A 27,645-nucleotide genomic window follows, 5' to 3' on the forward strand; every position below is an offset into this window, starting at 1 on the left:
CTGTTGTGTGCAGCTTTTTGGGGAGCTGACCATTAGTGCATAGATAAAAGCCCTCTTCCAACTACAGCTACTTGTCACTTCTGCCCTGGTGATGATTACATCCCTCAGATCTGCTAGTTCAGGTGCTCATATGGTTTGTCCTGAAGCCATTTCAATAAAAATGAGCTAGATTAGATGGAACAGTTTAAATAAATGGTATTCTCTAATCCCATCACACTTTGGCTGCCATGAGTGAAAACTGCAGTGTCCCTTGGCTGCTACTGTAATTTTCTTTTGTGGTTATTCCAGCAGCTTTAGTCTCTGATTTATTCCTCTTTGCAGTTTATTTTCCAAAGGTCACATAGCTGGGCATGAAAGGGACCTTTCATGACTCTGTGTGAGGAATTATATGGAGGGAGGGAAAAGGAAAACCTCAAGAACACAGATCTGGTGGTTCTGTGCTGAGGAGGGTCTTCTGATGTTGCTTTACATTTCTTGCATTTTTCAGTATGGCAAGACTTACTTGAACAGCCAGTGGTCCTTTAGCCTCTGTTTTCCCCATATACATGTCTAATAATTCTTTATCACATTTTTAAATGAGAATCTTTCTACTTCTTTTTCCATTTTTCACTTACACTTGTAAAGAACTCCCTGCTAAGACTTGCAAAACTACTTTAATAACCTCCTTGAGTACTTCGCAAATTCTTCATCACCATGCCTGTAGGATAATAATTTGGCACCTGTAAGAGAGTTGGTGTGCTAAAATGATTACTTAGCATCCTGACTAGTACTCTCAGATTGTTTCCTTGCATTCCATTGTTGGTCTGTGTAGATGTGTCTTTCTCTTTTTCTGTGTTTATCTCTGTAACAAGGCTATCCAGGTTTATCAGGAACACCTACTAAAACAGGTTTATAGCTATAACTCTTAACTTTAAGATTTGTATAAGATAAAAGAGCCTGTTACATGCTGAGAAAATCTTGCTCAGCAAGGATGTTAGTGGTTGTGGTTAACCTATGTGCATATTTGAAATGGGATCTGTGCTTTAGTATAACAAGATTGTACTTATTGGTCATATGATGGTGAGGGGGGCATGAAAGGATGTTATCATGTTCCTTCTGGTGCATTGTCTTTGACCATAACACTTTTCAGAAAACACAGTACTCCTTTGCATTCCACAAATTTAGCAGAAGTGACTACCTAGCAAGTAGAATGCATTTTGAGGGGCTAGTACTACAGTACTACTGTGATTAAGCATTATCCTAGTAACCAGCTACCTACTAAACTGAGCTGGGATAGAGTTGAATTTATGAAGAAAATAATGTACACATAGGCTTTTATGTGTCTTATGAAATCTTTACCTTGTCTTCTCTGATGCTTTTCACAATTCTTTTTCAGGAGTACATCCTCAAAGGAGTCGTAAATGCAGCACTTGGACAAGAAGTTGGCTCAGTAAGTGAAGCCCATGAAGTTCTCCAGCTTCTCCAACAACAGAATGTGAACATATCTATAGAGACTAGAAAGGACTGAATGACACAGTAATTTCTCATTTATATTGCAGAATCTCTGAGTCTCTCCATACAGTCCAGAATGAGTAAAAGGCAAATTTCCATTGCTGGTCTTGACAGTAAATCAAGCTGAATTTGGCTTCTTTATCCTGTTTCCAAAAAAACTTTGTTTTCTACAGTATTCTTGTGTATCTAGGCGTATACAGTGGCATATTTACCTTTTCTGTTTTTCCTTCAGCCCTGGTTTGTCTGTTAGTTGCTCCCCATCTATTCCTAAGAGTATATTTTCATTGTGTATTGTAGCATCAACTCTGGAACCCGTGTTGGTTTTTGGTTTTTTTTCCTCTTCCAGAGAGATCATCTGAAAATTGCTCAGAAATTCTTCCAGTTGGTCGGGGAATCAGCCAGCGAATGTGGTATGTTTGAAATATTCTTTCTCCATTATGTAATCCATCTTAAAATATCCAAATACATACTATCCTATCTGTGTCTAACTCCTGACTGTTGGCAGGACTATTGCTAGGCATTTTGTTCTTACAGGATGGGTATCAGGAAGTGTAAAACAAATTTGGAAGTTTAAATTAGAAGGCTCATTTTGTTCCAAGCCTTACTGTATGACTTTGGCTGGAAAAGTGGCTGTACCGCAAACTCTTAGTCTTTACTGAGAGACTCTGTGGCTTGCCTTTGACTAATAATCCCCATTATAGAAACAGAAGACAACAGCCTAATTAATTAGATGAAGTGTGTGGCTGAAACTTCACAGGTACAGAGACTCACAGGTACAAATCTAGGACCACTAATGAAAACCTCTCAAGTACACAGAGTCCTAACATGGAGTGTGCACTGAAACTGAGGGTGATAAAAATGTGAGGAGGGCTTTACCTACAGACAGAAATGGAGGCTCTGGGACTAACTCCTTGCTTGAATGAAAAAAAAAACACCTGATAAAACCCAAGAAAAAAATCAGCATATTTTCAATATTTACTTCTACTTATTTGATAATAGGCCGAACCAAGACCTTATCTTCCCTTCCCTTTGCCAAAGTCAAAAATCCCCAAATAAAAAAAGCCAGTTGTTATAACATAGGAATTCAGCTGAAATAGGGCTTCCCAGTTTCCTTGGTAGGCACAGTCACTTAGTACTGTTTCTTTAGGTGGGTAACTTGTGCGTGTTGATGGTGCAGACAGCTCATGGTCCTCAGAGACAGAAAGCTGTCTCCTGTGTCCATGGTGACTAAAGAGAAGAAGCTCAAGAGAGCAGCAGCACTGATGAAACTTTCAGTAATACTGTTGAGTCATTCTGTTCTGTGCCACATCCAGCAGAGAGCTTCATGTTGGAAGGCTGGAAATGGTTCCATAGGTGAGATTTCCCTAGTTTGTTCCTTTTGCATTGAGGCTATCCCTTCAGAGTTGGGAGAACAGGAAGGAACAATATGAACTGTAGTAGTGGAGGACTTGGTTAGTAGGAATATAGCTACCTGGGCTTGTCATACCAGTAAAATCACAAGGGACTGATAACAGTGGTGGTGGATTCTTAATGCCTGTTACAGTCATGCAGGTGTAATGAACAACCACAGCATACATGGATAAAAATAATACAGTCTGAGAAAACATATCCTGAAAGGATTTGTAGTGAAGATGTAGCCCAAAACCAAAATTGAAATTGTTAGGAAGAAAAGGGTCTGAATTTCACTGTGAAATACTTTTAAACCCATATGCAAACTAAGATGGAAAGGCTGAGACTTCAACGGTTGATGGATGGAAAAAAATAATTATCAGTGAGTGAAATAATACTCTTTTAAAATATATGTTTAGATAGGCAACTCACCAAATTATTCACCAGACAACCTGGATGGGAACAGTGACTGACATGTTAAAGAGGTTTAGAGCTTTTATTTAGAAAGATAATAAAATAATAGTTGGAGGCTTCTCTTCTGGCCATATTGACCTAATAAATGCAGTGACATGGCATGACAAACAGCATGAACTTTTGAAGTGTTTCCATTTTGCTTAGAGAAGGCACAAGCGGGCAGGTAACTCTGGACCAATATAGAGATTACATAGAACCAAATTGGAAATTTTATGACGAAACTCCAATTCTGCTACAGTCATCGGAGTATAATCAAATTCTAAATCCGTGTGTTAGCAAATACCTCAAAAAATTTCCACAGAACTAATTTCAAGAAAAGAACGTACATAATAACCTTTCTCATTTCTGACAAAAAATTAGAGTGAAGTAGCAATGAAAAGGATAAAAAACACCTGATTTGAACATTTGAAAGAACCCTTTGTTTCTCTAAAGAAAGGGCTTGTATTCATAATTAATGAGCTATAGGATACAAGTAATGACATGACTAGGTTTGCCAATGGTACAAAATTACCCATAGTAGTAAAAATAAAAGCTTCCACAATGATGAAAGATATGAGAGACTATATAAGACTGGGTAATAATATGCAAATTAAATTTAGCAAAATTATCAGAAAAGGTGAAGAGAATCTTAGGAATTGATGAGAAAAGAGAGAACGAAACAAAAATAATTACTCTGTCATTGTATACATATGTGATTCTTTTCCTTGAATACTGTTTGCAGCTCTGATTCTTATATTTCTTAAAAAACGGTAGAACAAGAAAGGATACAATAAAGACAGCAAGGGTGATCAGAGAAAGGGGATAGCTTCTCAAACAAGGAGAGATTAAATAAAGAAGGATACATGGGCTGAAAAGTGATGACTGAGTTTGTTTATGTGCATCGTAAATGACAAGGAAAAGAGGAATAGGGAAGAATTATTTACTGTACAATACAAAACCCAAGGAGCATTGACATAAACTATCATATAAGGCAATTAAAACAAACAGCATGAATTACTTTTTCACATAATACAACTTATTTGATAGAGAAACTTGTGAGAACCACAAGGTAAAAAGAAACTTGTAGATTATAAGCCCATTAGCTGTTTAACACAAATTTTTCAGTGATTAAGTCCTCGGTGCAGATTGCTGGAAGCTAGGAGAAACTAATAATTGTGGGTCAGGGGTGGGCTGGGCATTGGTAAATAGATGGTGAGCAATTGTATTGTTTTTCTTGAGTTTTACTCCTCTCTCTCTCTCTCTCTCCCCTCTCCTTTCTCCCCCCATCTCTCTCTCTCTCCCCCCCCTCTCTTTTTCTCTCTCATTTTCATTACTACTGTTATTAATAATAATAATATTTTATTTCAATTCAATTATTAAACTGTTCTTATCTCAACCTACAGGTTTTACTTTTTTTTAGGAGAGGGGATGGAATGAACAAGTAGCTGAGTGGTACTTAGTTGCCAGCTGGTGTTAAACGACAACAGTCACCACAGGCTGATAATGTGGATTATCAAAAAATAATGGATTAAAATGAACATGTGGAATATTTTTTCTGACTTGCTTTTGTTAGCTGTAGAAATCCCATGACTGCATTAAGAAAAAGGCAGCAACATACAATTTAGGAAGTATAGTATAATTTATTTGTAAAGTCATTTGGAATCATCAGTTAAGGCCTTTGGTTTTTTTAATTAGATCTCTGACTTGGAGGTTGAAGGAACATAGAGCAACCTGAGTTAATGTGAAAGTCCTTTCCAATAAATGTACAGATTTTGTCCCAAGAGTGATATTATGAACTTTAATGGGAGTAGGGTCACCCAAAACAAAAACTAAAAAAAAAAATCCAGGAAGCACTTAAAATGTAGGAGTCAATATTCACCCTCTAGCAGCAATAAATAACACCCAGAACAGCAACTTGGTTACTGGGGTTTTTTTAAACTTAGTAGAAATTCTTAATCCTAATGATGTGAAATGGAACCGACATTACGAAGGAGGATATAACTAGATTTTTATAGTTAGTTCTCATGCTCTTCTACCAGGGTCTCAACTGAGTGGAAAATCAAACAGATCAGATTTTTAAGATAATTTAAGAAGGAAATGGGATCAGAGGAACATCAGTAAAAGTAAATTAACATTAATATTTCCATTAAATGCAGTCCTTCTGGTGCTTAACATAAGTGTTACAAACTATTCCAAAACCACTGCAAGCATAATAAAGAGCCCTTTTCTTTTCAGTGGTCCTCCTTTAGGACCAAGTCAGGCATATCTGATGTTGAGTGGGAGGAATGAAACATTTCTTCTGGACTTCATGTGGTCTTTTCTTTGAGGTACTCTTAGGTCACCCTGAGTAATTTTTTTAAATGACAAATTTTTCCTCTTCCTGCATGAGTCACCTGTGGTGCATTAGAACTGTAAAACTCTAGTTTTTCAGTCATTGCGGAGTTGTATAAGATACTCAGAAGTTTTATTTGTTTGTTTTTTCAACAAAATCTTTTACAAAAAGTATATAGAGGGTGGTATGCTGGGATAATAAAATTTTCTACCAAAATGTGGACAAAAGAATAAATACTAAAACTTAGAAACTCTCAAATCATATATGGGAAAATTGTGTTTCTAATATTTTGTTACTGTGATTCATTTTTTCCTAAAAAGGTATCCTTAGTTTTAATTCTTCTTTGCATGTTTTCCATTTTTTTAATTATGTTTAAAATAAATTGTGAGTTTATGAACCTTAAAAATTGAATGTCAGAGAAAATGAGCTTTTTTGAGTTACTTTCATTCTCATTACTCAGTGTTTTCTTCACTCTTTTTTTTGTTGTAAAACTGTTTCTGTTATTGTCCTGTAGAGGCGTATATTTGTCATGAAAAGTATCCATGCATGTAAGAAAGGACGTATAAATATACAGGCCAGTTTTGCTCACAAGTGAACAATTCATAAATGACCAAATAATTTTCTGAATTTGGAGAACAGAATGATGTGGTTCAGACATAGATAAGGATTGATTGCCTCCATACAGAAATGACAGGACACACAAGCTCCGTATCTCCTAGTGTTAAAAGATAAAAAATGAGAATATTTCACTTTCCTTTGAAATGTATTCTTATATAGTGCTTTCCAGGAATAATTACTACCCTGCCTTATTTAAAGGAGAAAATACAGTTTTCCAGTGGAATGCTCTATTTTGTGTGGTGGTATGGAGTCAAAATATTAGTCTTCAGTTACATGAAATTTCTATATGCAGAAAAGTTATTTTTAGTGCAGATGTATTGATAGTAACTAACATCCAGGAGCAGATTACTTCAGGGATATTGGTAGCCTTAGGATCTTATCTCTCGACATCTTTCCAAACTGCACAGAGCACATGCTCTCTAATGATCATTTCATGTAGAGAAATAGGAGTGATTTGAAATCACTTGCAGTTAGGCCTTCCCAGCTGCACTTGGGTTCATCCATCTCTTCTAGCTGGGTCTAACAAAACTTAGTTCTAGTAAGCTTACTTCAGGATCTTTAAAACAGCTTTGAAGTAGTTTTTCAGTAACACAGCTTACACTGTCAGAGAAGATGACAGCATAATACGGTTGCAGCAAAGTTATGATGACATAGATAGCAGCAAAATTTAGTGACACTCATTTGAACTGATGTGTCTAACTTATTTATGGCTTTACCACTTGTGAGCAATGTGGTAATTCCAAAACCATGGGCATTGATTTTCATATTGTCTGATATCACTGAGTATTTTCCTGTTCCTATATTAATTCTTTTTTTATAATGATATTTTCAGTGTTATCAAGTTTATTCTCTTATTTGTACTAAAATTAAAATATGTAGAGCTTCTTTGTCCAGGATAACTGAAAAGCATAATTTTAAAGAAAGAAGGCTAATGAGATTAGAATAACAAGCTCAGGTTTGTATGAAGTGCCATTTCCTAAGAGTAAGATTAATTCATGGTAAAATTATGCTACGTAAATTGTGTCATGGAAAAAGCTTGTTACTTAAACCATTTGTCTCTGTAGAGTTTGCTGTTGAATAAAGTCTTGCAATAGTTATTGGATGCTGTAGAGAGAGGTGTCAAGATGAACTGAAAGTTTTTTCTAAGCTCTAGTATGGTCCTTTGCCTGAAAAGGCAAGCTACACTATTTTTAGAAACTAGCTGCTTTCATAGTTGCCAGCAATCTTGGCAGTGATTTCCATTACTGTGTGTTTTTTAATTCTACAAATTTGCATTTCTCTTTTGAATTTTAGATACCATTCCAGGGAGACAGTGCATGTCCTCCTGCTTCTTTCTTCTTAGACAGTTTCCTAATGTCCTAATTTACCTCAACTCAATCAAGGTTGGTATATTATTTAGTATTGGTAGTACTGTAATGGATGGAATCACTACTTACAGACTGTACTATGTGAGACAAAATTGGAACATGAAAAGATACAGAAACAACAGTAAAAATAAAAGAGGAACAACAGTGGGACATAAGCGGTCAGCACAGCAAATGGATCAAAATGTAAAGAAGCAATTTAGAAAATAGCTTCATGCAGCATGGTGGGCATGATGGTCTCATCACATTTGCAATTTACCCATTATCAGGCTTTCTGGTGGCATCACAGAAGATGAGGAAGATAATTAAAGGAAGACAGCAAAAAAATTTATGGATATTTATGGGGTGGGCAGCATGGAGGAAAAAAACCCAAATGTTTTCTTAAGACTTACCAAATGAGTGATGGAGATTATTGTCAATGGTTGGGAGACAACATTTTAATGAACAAGAGTGTATAAAGAAGATAGGACATGAAGGAGTCTGAAAATAATAACTCCTATATTTTACAGAGAAACCAGTCCCTGAAGGGCTAAAATAGGGCAATATTACAAAAGCAGTAACTTAAGAACGCTATTTTTGCAGAAGTTATCTGAGTGGTACCCTGCAGACAATGTTACTTTTTTCAAACTAAGAAAAGGAGTTTGAAGTCAACATGATGCAGCATTATCAGATCACCAGTATTCAAAGGATAAAATGGGTATAACTTACAGATACACAGTTATAAGTCAGATGTGAGAAAAGAGGGGTCTGGAGTATGATTGTAGGTTGAATGATTGCAGTCTTGTTCCAGTGATTTGAAACTAGAGTTGTAACAACTATATTTGATAGGAAAAGGAATGAGAATCTTAAAAGAAATTATTTGGGAGATATACAAGATGAGCAGAATGACAATGTTCTAAGGAGGGTGAGATCTAAAGAAAAACATGGTTGTAATGGTGCCAAAAGCAGTTGATGAGTGAAAAAATGATGAAGGTGTAATGTTTTTAAACTTTGTCTGGAAAGAGACCTTTGAGGAAATCCCAGTGGCTCTAGCCACTGGCATGGCTCCAGTGGAGTGGAATGAAGAGACATACTACTGCCACCCCAAACGGGAGCATGTGTATATAGTTAAGAAAAGGAAACTAAGGGTGAGAATTTTTTTGCCAAACTTGAGCCATCTAAAAGTCGTATTTCTAGTTAGAACTGGTTATCTGGTCTCAGTTTACAGCCAATGGGTATAGACAGTAATTTCCAGAAAATTCATGCTGTATATTTCCTACACTTACAGTGCAGTGAATCACCCCACAGATATGCTCAGCTCTTTCCATTTCCGTTAAAAGGTTCTTAAACAGCTAGTTCTAACCTGAAAAGGTCAAAGTTAAATGTGATTACAAACCACCTTCAAGGTATATGGGACAAAACTTTACTCCCTCCTACAGCTTTTCTTGCATGATCGTTTTGAAGTAATCGATCATTCTCATAATTTTTTAGCTGAGAATAAGCATGCTCAGATTTATTTAAGTCATTTCCTTTCTCTTCAGCTCACAGGGATGCAAGTAATTCTTCCTTTACCATGTTACAGGCAAGGTGTAGGTGGCTTTACAGTTACCTTTGTGTTTCATTCATAGGAATAAACTTCAGTAGGATCTCTACATCTCTTAAAGTGGAGTATGCACTCTGTGAAGATTATTTGTGTGATGTTCTCTCAAGAAACGCTGTGTAACATTATCAGTTAAAACCACTTTAGGCATGAGAATTCCCAGAGGACTCCTTATTATAAATGTATTGCCAGCTGCCCCAAGGGTGACATTGTAACACTGTGAGAGATCAACTGAGAAAACAACCTGATTCAGGCTCAGCTGAGTTGTGGCCACAATGGGAATTCTTCATTGCTCAGCTGGGTATCTGAGCATCTCATTGAAATGGACATCACTCAGAGGACAGTTAGTTTTATGAAAAGATTAAAGACCTCTGAAAAGACCACAAAAGAGTGAAGTCCGGTACATATAATATGGGTTAAAAAAAAAGAAAGAAAAAAAAACAACAAAAAAACCCCAGAACATTGTTCATTTCTACTGTTTTCAGTTTTGCAGTAGGTGTGTTCTCTAGCCCTTACACAGTCAGGACAGAATGACAGATTTTTTGAGTTTAGTTGCTGACAGAGTTTCTTTTCCATTTTAATTAAAATATATAATGGGGACTATTTAAACAGAAGAAACGATTCACACAGTAAAACTGCATCTGGCTCACCAGCTTTGCTTAACCTGGGACTTGTGCTGATTCACTTCAAACTATTGAGAAAGAATACAGTAAAGTGTTGTAATCCTCATATGGTGAAACCCATTAGTTCACCCTAAGGGTACTGCAATGTTTTCACAAACTGAGCTTAAAATTCACCCAATTGGTTCATCCTCATGCTCTCATACAGTTTTCTGTATTTGCCTGCCTGTAGACCCTAACATCGACTATTGTGGTGAAACCTAGACGTTTGGAAAGGGTGGCAGTCTCCCACCTTTCATTTCAAGGCACTAGCTTGATGTATGTGGGTGGACTAAATCAGCACCCTTTGTTGATTACCTATGACAGGGAAGGGAAGGGGCTCCTCAGTGTCCCTACATCATGAAATAAGACACCACTGGGAAAGGGATTTGCCCCTTGCTTCCCATGTCTTTTGTACAGTCCCAACTATGCTTTTTACCTGCTCCTCAGTCTTTAATAAGGAAACAAAAGAAGAATTTGATCTTCGTACACAAGTTCTGTTTCCTTTATAAATATTATATAAGGAAAAACATTTCTTCTTCCCTACACCTTGCTGTTAAGCACCCAGGAGGGCTTTTCTTACAGTAACTACCTTTTTTCCCATGTTCTTTCATAAGCAGTGCACCAGTAATGGACAGGGATTGTCAATCCCATCCATGCTTGTAACCGTGATGTTGTGTTCTACCTTATCTCTACCATTTCTACTGGTGCAGCAGTGTGGGGCAGTGCTGAATGTAGAACACAGCTGACTTTTGAACATCTGAGTTATACACTTCTCTCTGGACATCTGACCATGATAAAATCTCAGTTCTTCAGGTCAAACCCAAACATCAGGCCAACCTGTTTCTGCTTTGACCCATGTAGCTTTTCAACAAGATACAGCTAGATCAGCCTGTGTTCTAAACCAGATGTATCATGTCTGGTATTATGGGAGAGAAAAACTTTGTATTGCACTTAACTAGAGAGAAGGGTACCTGTAAGCAAGGCTTGCTTAAGAAAGTCCTATTACATGGTGTGCTGCCTGCTGTAGCCTAGTACTGTGCTCCACCTCCATCATGCGATCCAGTGTGTCAGACTAGCATCTGTCACATAACCAGATCCACAGGATCTCTTGATGAACCTTGACAAGTCTTGGAAAAACACAAGTGTTCATCTCCTTAAAGACTTCAGGGAGTCAACTGCCTCTTTACCCAGCCAAGTGGTGAAATAAGTGCTTGGGAGGTGAAAGAGACCATGGCAGCACAGCGTGTCTTCACATGCCCCAAGTGAAAATTATACCCACAAAGGCTGCCACTGTAATTTTGAACTTGGAACATTTTCCAGGTCTCTCATAGTTAATATTGTGGAATGTTTCAGCTGTGTTTGTAGTCACGAATGTAGGATGGAAAGCCAGTCCATAATTTTTCTGCCCACTGTTTATAAATACCGTATGTTCCTAATGTGGGTTTTTCTTTTTCCTTTCCATTGTCTTTATATGGTCTGACTCAGATTGGGGGTGAGGGTGTATTTTTAATATTATTATATCATGGGAGGAGGGGGTTTTTGCTTTATTTATTTGAGCTTTACCCATGAGTCTTATTTTTCAGAGTTACTTCTACAACAATGACACTTTTAACTTCAACTATGCCCAAGCCAAAGCTGCAACTGGCAATTTTAAAGAGGCTGAAGAGGTATGTATTTGCTTTCTTTAAAAAACAGCAATGGAAACATTTCTCCCCTACTCCCCTCTTTCCTTCCTTTTCTCCTCCCAGATCCTCATGTTGGTTGAAAATAAGCAGGTTGTGTGGAATATCTTCTTCCCCTTCTTAGAGGAACTGAAACTCTCAGTGAATACTATTCAGAAAAGATTATCTTGCTAATCTTGTAATGTGAGGTATATGAGGAGTCATGCTGCTTATGATGCATCACAAGAGTGCTTGCAGCTACCTCTAATTGATCAAAGAATGGCCTCTTAATCAGATTTCCTACGCTTTGTCTGGGATCCCAGGCACTCTTTGTTCAGACTGAGTAGGGCATGCTGAGTAAAAGACACTGAATAGTTAAAAGCTTCTAGGTGTCCCTAGAAATTTGTGTTTAAAAAAAACACAACTTCCTCTGGGAGATGTGGGAGGAAAAGAGGAAGTGCTCACTATCTTATTCAACAGCATCCAGATGCAGCTGGAAGAGATTAACTTCTACACCCAGTACTTTTTTATGTCTGTGCAGCAGAAACTTAATTACAACTAAAATATGCAAAAGCAAATAGTTATCATGAAGATGTAAGCAACATTTTCCACAAGACCAGAAAGAAGACAAGCCACAAAAAAATCCCACACCACGTAGCCTAAAGTGAATCATATAGATTTGGTTGGTTTGGGGTTTATGTTTTTGTTCTGTTTTTCCTGTCTCTCTAACTTTTTAACTCTTCTGGTTTGTCAATAACAGAACCCTTCTGGTTTTACAATTTGTCTTCCCCCTGTCCTGACCACTCCACCCAGCACCCTTACCCCTTAATTTCTGTGACCTGAAATTTCATCTGTCTTTAAGAAAAGTATTCCAAGACTGTCAGGAAATGGATAGATATTTGAATTCACCAAGCTTTCAATTCACTTAGCTTAATGAAAATCTTTCAAAACTATGCTAGTGGGCTATGCTGATTCCTTAGACTTCACAAAAATGGTAATAGCATAACTAAGTTTTAGTAGCAGCCAGGCAACAAAGAAACACAAAGGTGTAAGCTGCTGTTAGTATACATTTTTACATTTTTTAGAAGTTGTTCTGTAGAAACTTGTGTAATATAGCTGATGCATTCAAATAATAGAATTATGTAGTTAAATTGATTCATCTGGCCTCATGTCTGATCTCTGGTTGTGATGACACTTCCGTATAAAGATCAGCCTTCCCCAGTGTCTCATAAACTTGTAGAACAACTCCACATATAGCACTTATTAAGTTATATAAAAGCATACCTCCCTGGACATAATGAAATAAAACCTATGATAAAGTGCTACCTACAGTGATAATACTGCTTTTTTTTTAATTTCTTCCCTATTAATCCTTCTCCCTTCCCCCAAAATTAGGGGTTCAGCAATGTTTAAGCCATACAAATGTTAGTAATTTGTGGAACTCACTGTTCCAATACATACATCTGCTCCTATAAAGGTATTTTGAGTTTTGCCAGTAGCATCCAGTATAGTTACAAATATACTAGAGAGATGCATAAATAGCTCATTTTTTCTGTGAGCAAAGCCAGAGTACATTTTAAAATTTACAACTTCCCCCCACACATCCCTTTAGATGTAGAATGTAATAAACCTGTATTTGTACGGTAAGTTACAAAAGATGAATGCTTTGCCTCAGAAGCTTACTGAAACCAAAATGGTTAGAAATGGCTTGTTGCTGACCTGGAATGATCTCTGACACGTGTGGAGAGGAAAGGCTCATCTATATGTGAAACTTCTGGTATTTCAAGAAGATGCTAATGTAATTGCTTGCATCGCCTTCTAAACATACACATTCCAAATAGCTTTTCCCACAGGCCCAGTGTTCCTTTGTGCTGTTTGTGTTGCATGGCCACCCACTGGCACTTGTTCAGAGCAGGCCGCACCCTCTGCTCAGCTTGGCACTCTGAAGCTGCACAAGTTCTTTGACAAGCAGGGCACTGTGTGAATCCTCCACCTGCCCCACACAGAGTAGGGATGTCCCTACACTGCACTTGCATACCCTAACTCTTCTCATGAAGCAGTTGTTTGAGTGGCTTAAGCCTAAGCTGCGTGTTGAAACGAGGTAGGTTTGTTTGCCTTCTGTTTGTTTAAAAGTACATGCATGTATAATCTTCTATTTTCCTTCTTCCTGCAGGTGTTCCTTTTGATCCAGAGTGAGAAGATAAAGAGTGATTTTGTTTACCTTAGATGGCTAGCTCGCTGCTGTGAGTCACTTTACTCTCAACGTTGCAGAATACAGATCCTCCTCTATTGCGTCAGTCCTGGCAATCCACTTTCCTAATTGAATTTAATGTTGTAGGTGGATTCTGGACTATGAAAGTGAAAAGCTGATCGCACTAGTTATAGTGTGGGTGGTTATTGCACCTTCGTACATTTGGCTTTTATAAGCAATTACTGCTTCAGTGCAATGCTGTTACAGTACTGTCAGTGCAGCTTTGTCCTGGCCAGTGACCCTCTTTCTTCTCAATTGCCTACTGAATTGCTTGAGTGAAGGCTTTCTGTCTTAAAATACTGTGTTACAGCTATAATATGTTCAGAGTAAAACACAAAATAGAAGCATTCATACCGGGTCAGGCCCAAGGGTCTGTCTGTCTCCAAGGGTGGCCAATGTCAGATGTCTAGGGAAGAGAAGAATCAGGCAAGCATATGTCGTATTTTGCTTCCTACCATATTACTTTACATGTTGTTCAAACTCCTGTGCCTGAGGGATATCCTTTATAATCTCTAGGATGTTTTTTTCTTCCAAAACCTCTTCATTCTTTCCTTGAACTCAGGAAACTTTTGCTGTGTTTATTATTCTATAGCAAATCTTATTTACTTTTTCTGAACCAGTTTTTAAGACATTGCAGAGTACACCTCAGTACAGATACAGCTACAGTGCCACATACAAAATAGTATAGAGGTGGTGGACTTTTCTAATGACTCAAGTCTGAGACTCTCTAAGCTAATTTGTTTTCCTTACAGTGCCTCAATACAAAAATGTTCCAAATCAAACAATTTTGAGTAGTTATACCTGGAATATAAATATGTAGGTTTTGGGACATTATGCCATACTGCAGATGTAGTAAACATCTCTTAACATGATCTTTCACAAAATCACAGAATATACTGAGTTGAAAGGGACCCACAAGTATCATTGAATCCAGCTCTTAGCCCTGTACAGGACCATCCCCAAGAGTCACACCATGTGCCTGAGAGTATTGCCCAAACACTGCTTGAATGCATTGTCTTGCATAAAAAATTTCTCTAAGGCTTTCTATTCTGTTCCTTAATCACACCTGAAATCATAAGAGTTGTTCTTATTGCTGTGAAATATAAATTGAGATGTAAACACCATAATTATTCCTCTTGACATTGGTATTCTCTGATGAATTGGCTGTTATCACTAGTAAGGCTAGTAAGGAAGATAAGGCTTCCCAGGCTCATGCTCATGCTGAGGCATGCATTTACATTAAGCAAAGAAATACAGGGACATCTATTCCACCTGCCATTGAGTATTGTGCGTGGCATATTCTTTTCACAATTTCAGCTTTTTCTTGTTATTGCAGATATTATGAATAAGAAACCACAGTTGGCCTGGAAGCTCTATCTGAAGATGGAAACCTCAGGGGACTCCTTTAACCTATTGCAGCTCATTGCAAATGATTGCTACAAAGTGAGTTTTCTCTTCAGAGCTTGGTGTGTGACATGTTAATTCGGTGATTGTACCAATAGTCATTTTTTGGATATTTTTATCATTGTCATCACTAGTGAACTTTCTTTTATAACAGCAGGATGTCTAATAATGTGGATGAGTTGGCAAGAGTTAGTCAGTATTTAAACCTACAGGCCTTTTGGTAGACAACCCATTGATTAAAACGTTGATAAATCACTGCATGCTTGCGCTATCAATAATAACAGTTTCTTCTCCTACTAAGGATTCATTAGAGGTAGAAATGACAAAAAACTTTTAAGGAAAAAAATTTAGCATAGGTTGGGCAAGGAGCCTCATGCTGATTTTTTTTTTCTGGGACAGTCTTGTTTTCCTAAAAGCTTGTAATGGCAATAGGAGATACTCCTTATGATCTCAAAAGCATTATTCTAAAACTGAGAGAATTATCTCTTGCACATCTTTCAAGTCCTCGGTCCACCATTGCACCCTAAAAGTCTTGTTGCTATGCCTCTGGTGTTTCCCATAGCTACAGTTTGTGAAAGCAAGTTGCAAAACAGACATCATGTAAAATCTCTCTCTAGACCATTTAAAGTCTTACTTAAATCAGTTGGTTGCTTTGTCTAAATTCTTCTCAAAACCTTATGGCACTCAAGAGGAGAAGCAGCTCTACTTTTTGGATTTATCTAGAGCTCTGAAAAACTGCACTTGCAGGACTAAATTTTTCAGCCTAATTACATGTCTACATATAGCCATAAATGTCTACTCCAAAGGCCAAGGAATTTAATTTCAAAAATTTTTGCTATGGTGTTACAGTTTATCTTTCTATACTAGCAGCTGCTTGTACCTCTTCCAATGAATAGCAAGGTCCATGTTGTTTGAGTTTATGTAGCATTTTTCGGTTGTTTCTGAAATAGTACATTATATCAGAGGTCCACAGCGCCAGAAATGTCACTTAAGAAGACAGTTGCACTAGGCTTTGCTCAACAGAAAGCAGAGTGAGCATGGATGCAGCAAGGTCAACAGTGTCCTTAGACTGGGTGTAGCTGAATGGCCCATTGCTGTGCTGACAGAAGTTGTTTAGTGAGGAATCTGAGATGCAGGACTTTTGGCTAATTTCTTGATGGTTTTTATGCAACTGCCCATCTTGTCCTTATAGGGAACAGCACATGACTTGGGGTGAGCATTTCCTTCTTTAATGTCAGATAGAAGGAGGACATTAAACCTGTATCTCCTTAGTGGAACTAGATCAGGTACTAATTTGGATAGATCAGTATCATTTTTTTCTTTTTAGCTGACACATCTGATACCATTTATACTCACTATATTCCCATCCACAGTGCTTTCCAGTCACCAGTGATTCAAATCAACTTTTATGTGAAGCAAAGAGAATTATTACTCATTCTGTAGTACCCATGTTTCTCTGACTAAAGTTTCCAAATGTAACTCCCCCAGCCTACCCTTTTTTCTCTGCAGATGCAGGCTTCCAGCTACCAAAGGATGGGAGATTACACTCAGTCTACATTCTGTGCTTTCTCATGGGAAGATGCCACTCACAAACAGCATTGCTATTCAGGCTTGCCCAAGTGGAGAACACTCACAATCATAGATACAGCCCACGAACTGACTTCAAAATCCACAGTTAATATGGTCACTCCTTTTGCACTGACTGTTGCCAAGCAACTTGCTTATGGTTCCCAATCACAAGTATAGAACCTAAGGCAGAAAAGTTAGAGTACACACTGGATTTTCCTATGCTCAGAAAAATTTTGGATTATAGAGTCACTGAATCTTCTTTTGTACTGTACTGTACTGTAACAGTGAAAAAAGAATTTAACTCCTAAGTTAAACCCACTAGGCATACAAATATGTGACCATCTCTACATGAGGAAATGTGTTTCTATTTTCAAATGTTTGGACTAGTTTGAGGTTGATATTTGGTCAAGGGCTTTGGTATAGTTGGTACGACACTAGATAAGGGCACCTCAAAAAAGATATTATAATACCTCCTCTGTAGAACTGAAATGTCCCTGTTTTGTATCACTTGATGCTTGCAGAAAAACAAGAAAATGCACATTGCTTTTATGACTTAACTGCTGATTTCAGAAAACTGAGCTCAATGTTTTTAATCCCCTTCTGAAAGATGGTCATACAGTCAGGAATAATGTTTCACTTTCTGTGCAGATGGGTCAGTTTTACTATTCAGCCAAAGCGTTTGATGTTTTGGAGAGACTGGACAATAATCCTGAATACTGGGAAGGCAAGAGAGGTGCTTGTGTGGGTGTATTTCAAATGATTTTAGCTGGCCGAGAAGCGAAGTGAGTATTTTGTGTTGTTGTCTTTGTATTTGTTTTGCTCTTTTCCTGTTTTCAGTTAGCTGTAAGCTAGAATCATAATCTTAGCTTTAGGACTCCATATCTTTTTCCAATTCATTATTGACCTTTCAGGGAATAGACACTCTGGCCAGTGGTTCCATATGCAGTCTTCAGTTTGCAGTGTATCTTCCACAACAGTTTATGGTGAAGAATAACTTATAAGCAAATGCTATGAACTGTAAGACACCAAAATACATTAGTCATCATACTAAGAAAAGTTATAAATGTAGTAGTATGTTTATGAGCTGGGGGAAAACAACCTTACTTCATGTTGATGGCATAAGAATGGAAAACTGTCACATGACATTTTAGGGTTCATAGAACAGAACTAAGGAAATATTTATTCAGCACTGTAAGAAGGACACGATTTCTCTAGACAATGAGTAGATGAGACTATGTTTTCACTAAAATTTGCTTTCTGAAGATACTGTCCATGTGAGACAAACATACTTACTTGATGAAAGATTAAAAGAGATAATCATCCATGTTACTGATAATTTTGTTTCGGCCCATTTCACTGGATGGGAGAATGAGAGTAGTGAGACTGTATTTAAGAACTGCTCCCTTGTGAATATTCGGCTGTGATGCCAGATGGCCATCGTCCTCTGGCCAAAGTTGCTGTTTCCTATGTGACTGACAGGTGTGTATCTTGGCTTTTACACCTTCCTTCTATTCACTTCTCTGCTGGAATAATCTCACTAACTATTGTACCTTACAAGTGTCCTTTTAGCAATCACTTGCAGCAGATGCAGTAAAATACATACAACTTCTCTGTTTTTCAAAATATGCAAACAAGTTCTTACTGCAAACTAGCTGGCTAACTGCAGAATACTGGTTTATCCTATTGGTAATGTTAATTTCCCTGTTATTTGTGTTTATGTATAAGGTGCTTTGGCAGTATTAAGCTAGATGTTGCCATACTAAAGACCAGCAAATAACAGTAAAGATTTTAAAAAAAAAAGTTTGCTTTGTTCTGGGGAACTATTTTGCAAGAGTAAAGATTTATATATAAATACACATACACACACTAAGGTCTAAACTGATTACATTTTGCTGGGTTTTTTTAACTTTTAATTTCCTTACAATTACATAGAAGACTTTTTTGTTTGGTTGATTGTTTTTTGTCCCTGGGATCTCATCAACTGTGCATTTTAACCTTTTCCTGCCCTGCAGATGAACAGACCTCTCTCTGTCTAGGAGGAACCATATTTTGCAAAATAGTTTACTTGTTTATTGTAGTTTATTGTATCAGTTGAGTCTTAGACTAATTTAAATCTTTGTTTTCCACCTTTGTAGAGAGACTCTGCGGGAAGTACTGCATCTTCTGAAGAGCACTGGTAATTCTCAAGTAGAATACATTGTCCGCATCATGAAAAAGTGGGCCAAGGAGAACAGAGTTCCAGTTTAAGTCAGTACCACAAAATAAACTGGGTCAGTTGCTACTGTATGTCTGGCTGCAAGATGTGGGTTTTGGTTTCTCCTATGCATTCTGACTATCTCCTTCCTTGAAGGACTTTAGGCATTCAAGCAGGTTGATCCAGCTGAGGAAGAGTGTCCTGCAGTGAGATTGCAAAACATTCAGCAAGTTGGTTCTTTTTTTAATTAAAACTTTTTATATCTTGCACCCCCTCTATTCTTCAATGTTTCTTTTTTTCAGTAGTAATTACAACTGTGCACAAGTAAAGTGCTCCTCAAATGTTCCCCAGATTTCTCCCCAAAAGTTACTGAACTGCTTTGTGGGGTTTTTTTCCATCAAGCCTTCTGTCCTTGGGAGAAGAATTATTTATTACCTGACTGAGACAAACCTGCTTCAGGAAGTGATAGAATACAGTAAATAGAGATGGTAATGGTGATAATCAAAAGCCTACTATGGCTACTAGGGTATCAGATAATACAGAAGACTTATCATAGAATCATACAATCATAGAATGGCTTGGATTAAAAGGGACCTTAAAGATCATCCAGTTCCAACCCACCTGCCATAGGCAAGGACACCTTCCATTAGACCAGGTTGCTCAGAGCTCCATCCAGCCTGTCCTTAAACACTTCCAGGGTTGAGGCAACTTCTCTAGGTGACTTGTTCCAGTGCCTCACCGCCCTCACAGTAAAGAATTTCTTCCTAATATCTAAGGTAAACCTTCTCTCTTTGAAGCCATTTCCCCTAGTTCTGTCACTTCATGTCTTTCTCCATTTTTCTTGTAGGACTTCTATATATTACCTCTCTGGGCTAAAATACAAATCATATTCTGAGCATTAGCCTTTTCTGGATAAATTTCAATAACTAATACCTTAATTTCTTTTTTGTTGTTGTTTTTGTCCGTAAGGATTGTTTTCTCTCCTATCATCTTTTTCAAAGCATGGAGGTTTATTGGTCTGTATTGTTCAATCTTGTTTTGAAGTTTAGCACTCAAAACATTCATGTTAATATAGTTCACATGAGAAATCTATTTAGTTTAGCAATCTGATGGATAAAAATATGTTCTGAATTATTTTCTTCAGCATTTACCACTATCATGAGCAACCATATTCATTATACTTTTGGATTTATTAGACTTTTCTGTTTTTTAAGGAGAACAGCTCAGGGAATATGTAATTCTAAAAGAAGCAACAGTTGTAACATAAAAATGTGTTATATATTTGGTAGCTGTGATGGCTTTGTTCAGCTACCAGAGGACTGAGACTCCAAACAGGTCACTCCTCTTTTGTGTTAACCTCTCCCCACCCCCCTCCAATAATGAAGAGACAATATGAAGAGATATAAATAAAAAAATAACAAATTACTTAAGGAACTAGCAGTCACTGCAAAGATATAAATTAAAACAGTTAAGGTGAACAAGAGGAGGGGGGCTCCCACGCTGGACCACGTGGCTCGGTAGAACAAAGAGAAACAATATGGCAAATGAGTTTCTGCGATCCAATGTCCTCCCCCAGACAGAAAACAACAGAGAACAGAGGCAAAGCAAAACCTGGAAAACTATCTTGTCCAAACGGAGGTGTGGTGCTGCTGAAAACACTGACTCTGGTGATGGCAGCAGAGTGGTGACTCTGGGCTTACGGCGTCTGGGACTTTGGGGGGTTGTTGTCCCCAAGCTCTCCCAATCCACTCCAGGCTGTGGCAGCCCTGGCAGTGACCATCACCCATGGCTAGGCTTCAGAAAAACAGCTGCCCCTCCCTCCAGCAGCAGGGGAAGAGCATGCACCCTTCCCCTTCCAGTCCACGGCTTTTTTCCCTGCCAAGCCCATGCCCCCCATGATGATGTGATGGTATGAATATTGCATCTCTTTCCTGATGACCTGAGGCATCATGGGACCACCGAATCAGAAATAATTCACCCTTATATTACCAGTCCAGATGTATCCGAGACACTTTAGCCTGTTATTATGATGCTCCTTGTTAGCCCAACTCTTGAGTACATGTGCATCTACATGATGAACTTTCATGGTCAACTTCATTCAGGCGGTGATGTCTTGCCACACTTCAGCAGCCCAGATGGGTTTCCCTCTGTGCTGCCAGTTGGCCTTTTTCCATCAGTCCAGCCACTCCCACAGAGCACTTACTGACATCCACGAGTCAGTGTAGAGGTAGAGTGTTGGCCACTTCCCTCTATTTCAGCGACATCTAAAGCCAGCTGGACAGCTTTCAGCTCTGCAGCTGGATCTGATTTGATTCACCTTGTCCCTTGGTAGCTTCTGCAACTTGCCATATAGGGCTCCATACGCCAGCTTTCCATTTTCAGTTTGTCTTTATAATATGACAGGAACCGTCAGCAAAGAGAGCGTACAGCTTTTCATTTTCTGGTAGCTGATTATCTGGTGGGGCCTCCTCAGCACGTGTCACTTGCTCTTTTTCCTCTTCATATGAGAGTCTAAAATTCTCACCTTCAGGTCAGTTCATGATGATCTCCAAGATCTCTCAGTGATTAGGATTTCCTATCTGTGCTCGCTGTGTGATGAGAGTGATCCACTTAATTCATATAGCATCAGTGGCATGATGTGTGGAAGGAATTTTTCCTTTGGACATCCCGCTCAGCAGTGGCAGTTGGGGCACAAGGAGGAACTGTGCTTCAGTGCAAATCAGTTCTGAGGCAGCTCAAACCCCTTCATAAGCTGCCAGTGTCTCTTTTTCAGTTGAGATGTAACAGGCCTTGGATCCTTTGTATCCCTGACTCCACAACCCCAGAGGTTCTCCTCAGGTCTCCCCAGGCAGTTTTTGCCAGAGGCTCCAGAAAGGACCCTTCTTCCCCGGCTGCAGTGTAGAGCAGATTTTTTACACTTGAAGTCATTCTTCCATGTCACAAGGTAGAGAGGACTTACAATCTGACTGTACTCTGGGATATGCATTCTCCAAAAGCACCTAAGAAAGCCTGTATTTCCTTCTTGCTGGTTGGTGGGGACATAGCTGCTATTTTGTTAATCCCCTCTGTTGGAGTGTGGTGATGTCCATCTTGCAACTGTACTCCTAGAAACTGAATTTCCTGGGCAGTTCCTTTGACCTTATTTTGTTTAATGGCAAAACCAGCTTTCAGGAGAATCTGGATTATCTTCTGCCCTTTCTTAAAAACTTTGTCTGCCATGTTTCCCCATAGAGTGATGTCATCAGTGAACTGTAAGTGTTCTGGAGCCTCACCCTTTTCAGTGCAGTGCCCATGGCAAATGGTGGGGCTGTTTCCACCCCTGAGCCAGTCAGTTCCAAATGTATGAATATTCATTGCTGAAGCTCCACCCCCTGGCTTTGTAACAATAACCATGTAGTGAAAAACATTTGTATATTATTTATAAAAGGAAACTTTAAATTTTATAAATTTTAAAATACTAAAGTATTTTTTTATCTTTTGGGGGGAATTCAGAATACCATATTCTCTACTGTCTGTGCATTGATTAAAGCTCTTAATTGAACGTCTGTTTGGTCTGTGTTGCATCCTACTGCAGAAGTTGAAATAGTATGTTCATTTTGCTGTGGCAGAGGGCAGGTTTGAGGCTGGTCATTAAGTGCATGTTCATTAATCAGTCAAAGGCAAGCCAATGGCCTTGGTCCTGATCTTATGGTAGTTTGCTGAAAATAAGGCAGCTGGGTATATATGGAACATGCACGCCTCTCTGCGATTTCACATGTCAGTGTTTTTACTGCTTCAAGCAAAAAATGTGGGTATCATCATTCAGGTGTCTAGAAGTACACTGATTGTTGTGGCTGCTTGCATTTATATGTAGAAACTGATCCATCATGATAGCAACAATACCGGAGCCTTTCAGCAGGGCCAGGGGTGATGTTACACTCATTCAAAAGAGATGTGAAAGGAGCAGTATTTTCACTGAAAGAAGTTACAAAACACATTTCACTTGTAAATGGCATTTTTCTTTTCCATCCCACTTTAATTAACTTGGAAACAGATCGGGAATACAACTATGAATCTTGGTACAAAGCTTCAAAAAATCATGTTGGTGGCTTTGTAGCAGATGTTAAATGCATCTAATTACTCCCTTTATTGAAGCTTAACCTGCAGGAGAGCTGAAGAACATCCAAATCCATTACAGACCATTTTACATATTGGTTGAATCTTCTGAAATAAGTGTGATGGCATTGCAGCATAAGGGCTTGTGGAGTAATTTTAAATTCTCATCTGTGACCAGTGAAGAAGTTTTTCAAAACCTTTTATTTACTGTATTCATAATGTCATATTCAATATGGCAAATAATGGTTTAACACAGTGCATTTTATTGACTGGTAATAAAGCTCTGTCATTGAAGATATAGCAGGGGTGTGCAGAACTTTGCCTTGAGCAGTGATGAAATAAAAGATACATATTATCTTAGCACTTAGGTCTTGGTAATGGAACACATATGTAGGTACTATTAAAATGCAGAACAAGAAAAGTACTGAAATACTGGTGTTTATTTTACCTTAGAAATATGTGTAGAATGTACCTCCCATTGTTTAATCTGAGATCTTATTCAAAGAACAGATGTGAGAATAGGATGTGCCTTAGCTGATACAGAAGTAGAATTTAATAAAGTTTATCTAAAGCTTTTTCTCAGATAGAGTTAACAAAATTTTATCCCTGCCCATTTCCATATTTCCCTAAACTGCAGAGAAATAAGGAGTCAAGGTACTCTAAATAGGATGGCTAGGAGTGAAGGTAGATGTGGAGGAAAACAACAAAAGTGACCCATTCAGAACAAGCAGGCAGTGAAGAATGCATGGACAGAGTCAGAGAAACGGGTAAGTTTATTGGGTCGGGAGTAAGTGAATAAAAAATTGAAACAGTGGCATTTCAGATAATGTAATGGAAGGGAGACTTAAGGAAGAAGGAAATTGCTGCATCATTAGAATTTCAAGGAAGAGTATGAAAATTACAGTTCTTTCTTATACTCTGAATAAACATCTGATTCTGGAAAAATAAACTACAGAGAATGCACAGAAGGTACTGTGCTAGCAATCATGTCATTAACAGTGACCGGTAAAGAAAGCCAAACCCAAAACAGCATGTAACTGCTTTTAGTTGGGTGCTGATCCATTTCTGATAGATAAGGAAGTCAATCTTGAATTAAACTTGGTAATACCTGAACAACATCTGTTCCAGTAACACCGTAGTGAATTAGGTGCAGAGGAGGACATTTATCCTGTCTGCTGCTGTAAGTGAGTTCAAGGATAACCTCTGCTTTGGCCAGTATCTGAACTGATCCAGTATAGCAGCAACCCTCTTGGATTACTTCTGGAATCCAGCATATAACTTCTAGTAACAGCTGGAGCCAAGTAATGTACTAAGCTGGAGGTGGCACGTTCGTTGTGAAAGAAAAGCAATGTCACGTTCCAGCTCTGAGCGGTAGCCGGTGTTTAGGTTTATGTGGCTCCCTCAACTTGAAGATTGCTCATTGATCTTCATAAGCTAAGGTTGATTAAGGAACTTGGCCATTAAGTAGTAAGACACGAAGTAAACAATTGCATATATAGCTGTTGCTACATGTAGCTTCACTTCATGGAGGTTATACATTCATTGAAGAAAACACCTGGGTTTTGCCCATTGGTTTACTCTTTAACCCATTTTTCCCTGTATGATCTCCAGAAGTAATTTACACTCATTTTGGAATTTCATTTCCAGACTTCCTTCTCTCCTTTTAATCTATTCATACAATCATTGAATAAGTAGATAAATGCATGAAAGTGTTACCAGTAACCTTAAAATCAAGTTATTAATCCACAGCTAGATAACCTGGCCTAACACTACATAGTGCAAGATGGTAGATTTCATCAGCTAATCTTTGTGTTGAATTCAATAGCTAACTCGACTTACCATAAAATATTTGCCAGAAAAACTTAAGTGTCTTTATTTGAAGGTGGATAATGGAAAATCCATGGTTTTACTTTGCAACTTATTCAAATGGTTAAATCACATTTGCTGTTTTAGAAATTGTACCCTAATTCTAAATTGAACTCGTTTGCCCTTGTTTTCTAATATTTGATTCTTCCAGGAATCATCATTGCTGTTAACCTTTAAAGCCTGGCATTCTTCAGTTTGGTTTGGGTTTTCTGGCGGTTTTCAGTTTTAGGGGTTTTTTTCATCTTTAGGTATGCATAAAGTGCAGCAAATCAACTCTGTATGAAAGACAGGGTCCCTTGTAAGGGTATTTCCCAGACTGGAAAACTGGCAATTGGTTTGCCAACAGACTTTTTTTCAAAACATGGTTGTTTAGCAGTGGGCCTAATTTATGACTGTATATGACATTGGAATTGCTCCTCCATACTGCTGCTTGCTACTCTCCTACATGCATACTCAAAGACTGCATTCACCCTTTTCGTCATACTATCACAGGGGAAGCTTGCATTAAATTGCTTCTTGACTGTGACATGACATCTAGGGCTTTTCCAGAACTGGTATTTTCCAGGATACAGTCTATCCTTTGGAAGAGAGCACCTACTTTTAATTCTACAAAACTATATTTTGTTCAAATGGGCTCAGTTTTCCAGCTTATGCAAATCACGCTGCATGACTATCTTATCCTCACTGTCTGTTTCTCTGCAGACATTCATTAATGCTTGATATCTGGATTATCAAGGGGTCTATTGGATCCTCCATCTTTCCAGGGGCCTCAAAACATTCTATTAATGATGACTGATGGCTACTTTTCATCATCTGTTATTCTCAACTTATTTAACAGGTGCCCTATGAATACTCTATTATGCCATTACTTTAAATTAGGTATATGACATCAGAAATGTATGTATTGTGTATGTAGGAACTGTGGTATTGTTGTATTCAGGTAAACTTGTAATGGGAGATAATACTTCACATTCATTCTTTAATAGAGATTACCCTTACAGCATCCCAAGAGATTGATGGAGTCCTAGAGATTGATGGAGTCCAGCCATTCAAGTCCTTTTGCAGAATTTGAAACAATTTTTCTTGCCCCTGTAATCCCATTTAGCCACACACTAAGAGCTTACTTTTTTAAAAACTTCCATTTGAAACAAATAAAGCAGACATTTCACATCTCTAAGCAAGGGATGGTTCCCAGTTCCTTATAGGTCTTGCTCAACTGATGAATTACACTGGCATCTATTTATAGATTTTAAAATAAAAGCCTATATTTAGTAAGAGCTGTGACTTTTGAGAAGACAGAGTGTATTCTTCAAATAAAAAGAGAACTTCTGTTTCAGTTCATACTTGCACATTGAATTGTGCTTAATTGCTCCACATTATATTATTAGTAATTCTTTGGGAGAATTTAAAATAAGGAATGCAGTAAAATAAGTAATGGTCTTTAAAATGTTTTTACAAGAGACCTTCAAGACCCTGGGTCTCCAGCTATTTTGACAGGAAATATGCTATGGGACAGTTTGCAGCAGTTGTCAGATACAGCTGGATCTAACTAAAATGTGGGATACTACCTATGCTGTTGAGTCTGAATTGCACTTTTATGAAACTTTTTTTGAAGTCCTCAAACTACACTTTAAGCTGGCCCTTAACTGGGGATGACTGATGAGCCTTAGACTCCACCATATGTTCCTTAGTCACTGTAAGCAACTTCCATGTGGTCAGTTCTGTGAAAAGACACACCTAATAGTGCAGAATTATATAATATACAGTAACATTTTCAGAATACATATAATAATGTTTAGATTGTTTACATCACATAGAGAAGAACCGTGCTTCAATTCTAATAGCTACATTGCTCATTGTAACAGCTACGATTTTCTTTCATCATTTTGTCCTTTTTAAGCACAAGGGGATCATTATGCCCATCCACTCTAAAACTACTAGTAATCTTTTCCTTGCCTTACAATAGTGGGTGAGGCCATTATATGAGTAGCCATTATGTGACAAAACTCAATGTCTTATTTTGCAGAGCTGGTGAATTAATTCGTATCACATAAAGCCAGTATATCTCTTGAATATCAATCTATGTGTGAAAGCTGTGCCTAAGAAAAGGTTACAAAAATTAAATTATGAAACCCGATAAACTAAGTCTTAAACTGCCTGGTATATTCCCCATTCTGATGATTATCCTAATATTTGTATTCTACAAGTTCAGTCTTACTTTTGTCTAACTTATTCATGATGCCACATGTGCTGAACTTAGTTATCCGTGAACAAACTGAGAAGCTGGTTGTTTATATAAAACAATGGTGGGTTTCCGCACCATTTAAAGGCAGAAGAGCTATTTTCCGGTCACAACAAAGTAATTTCTGAGGCAAGCTTTATGAGACTGCACTCAGTTTAGCCAGAGATTCTCAAACAGGTTTTATTGCTGTGTCTGATTTTCATTTCTGCACATTCTCCTTCCCTACTGAGTGTTTTCCCTTTCCATCTACACTGTAATGTGATGGGCCTTACAGGACTACCACTGAGTACTGCCAATGTACTGCTGTTTTCCACTTATCTCTTCCTCCCCATGCACCACCTCTGAGCATGTTTTGCTTTGCTCCCACTTTACAGGCATCAAGGCAAGAGTTTTTCAGATTTGTAAAATGCTAAGTCCTATGCAAGACTAGAAATCAGCATGTCACTAAGAAATAACTCAGTCTCTTAAAACTGTG

The 27,645-nt window shown here is 38.0% G+C and overlaps 1 protein-coding gene across 3 annotated transcripts in view; it reads left to right on the plus strand.

Moving 5' to 3' along the window:
* The window catches only part of IFT56 (intraflagellar transport 56), a 46,127-nt gene extending 25,695 nt beyond the window's left edge, over nucleotides 1-20,432 (plus strand). Inside the window, exons 11-18 of one of the 3 annotated variants that reach the window (XM_050325295.1) lie at nucleotides 1,376-1,429; nucleotides 1,838-1,901; nucleotides 7,577-7,665; nucleotides 11,472-11,555; nucleotides 13,723-13,792; nucleotides 15,137-15,243; nucleotides 17,422-17,555; nucleotides 18,909-20,432. In XM_050325295.1, coding sequence (XP_050181252.1) covers nucleotides 1,376-1,429; nucleotides 1,838-1,901; nucleotides 7,577-7,665; nucleotides 11,472-11,555; nucleotides 13,723-13,792; nucleotides 15,137-15,243; nucleotides 17,422-17,555; nucleotides 18,909-19,020 — 714 coding nt within the window. In that variant the 3' untranslated portion in view covers nucleotides 19,021-20,432. Of the gene's footprint in view, nucleotides 1-1,375; nucleotides 1,430-1,837; nucleotides 1,902-4,736; nucleotides 5,929-7,576; nucleotides 7,666-11,471; nucleotides 11,556-13,722; nucleotides 13,793-15,136; nucleotides 15,244-17,421; nucleotides 17,556-18,908 lie in introns of those variants that run through there. The other 2 variants (XR_007630083.1, XM_050325297.1) reach the window with 2 other exon arrangements.
* The last annotated feature ends 7,213 nt before the right edge of the window (nucleotides 20,433-27,645 follow it).

This window comes from Myiozetetes cayanensis, unplaced genomic scaffold (assembly GCF_022539395.1).
Source record: "Myiozetetes cayanensis isolate MyiCay16 unplaced genomic scaffold, myiCay2020 scf3, whole genome shotgun sequence".
NCBI classification, from domain to species: Eukaryota; Metazoa; Chordata; class Aves; order Passeriformes; family Tyrannidae; genus Myiozetetes; species Myiozetetes cayanensis.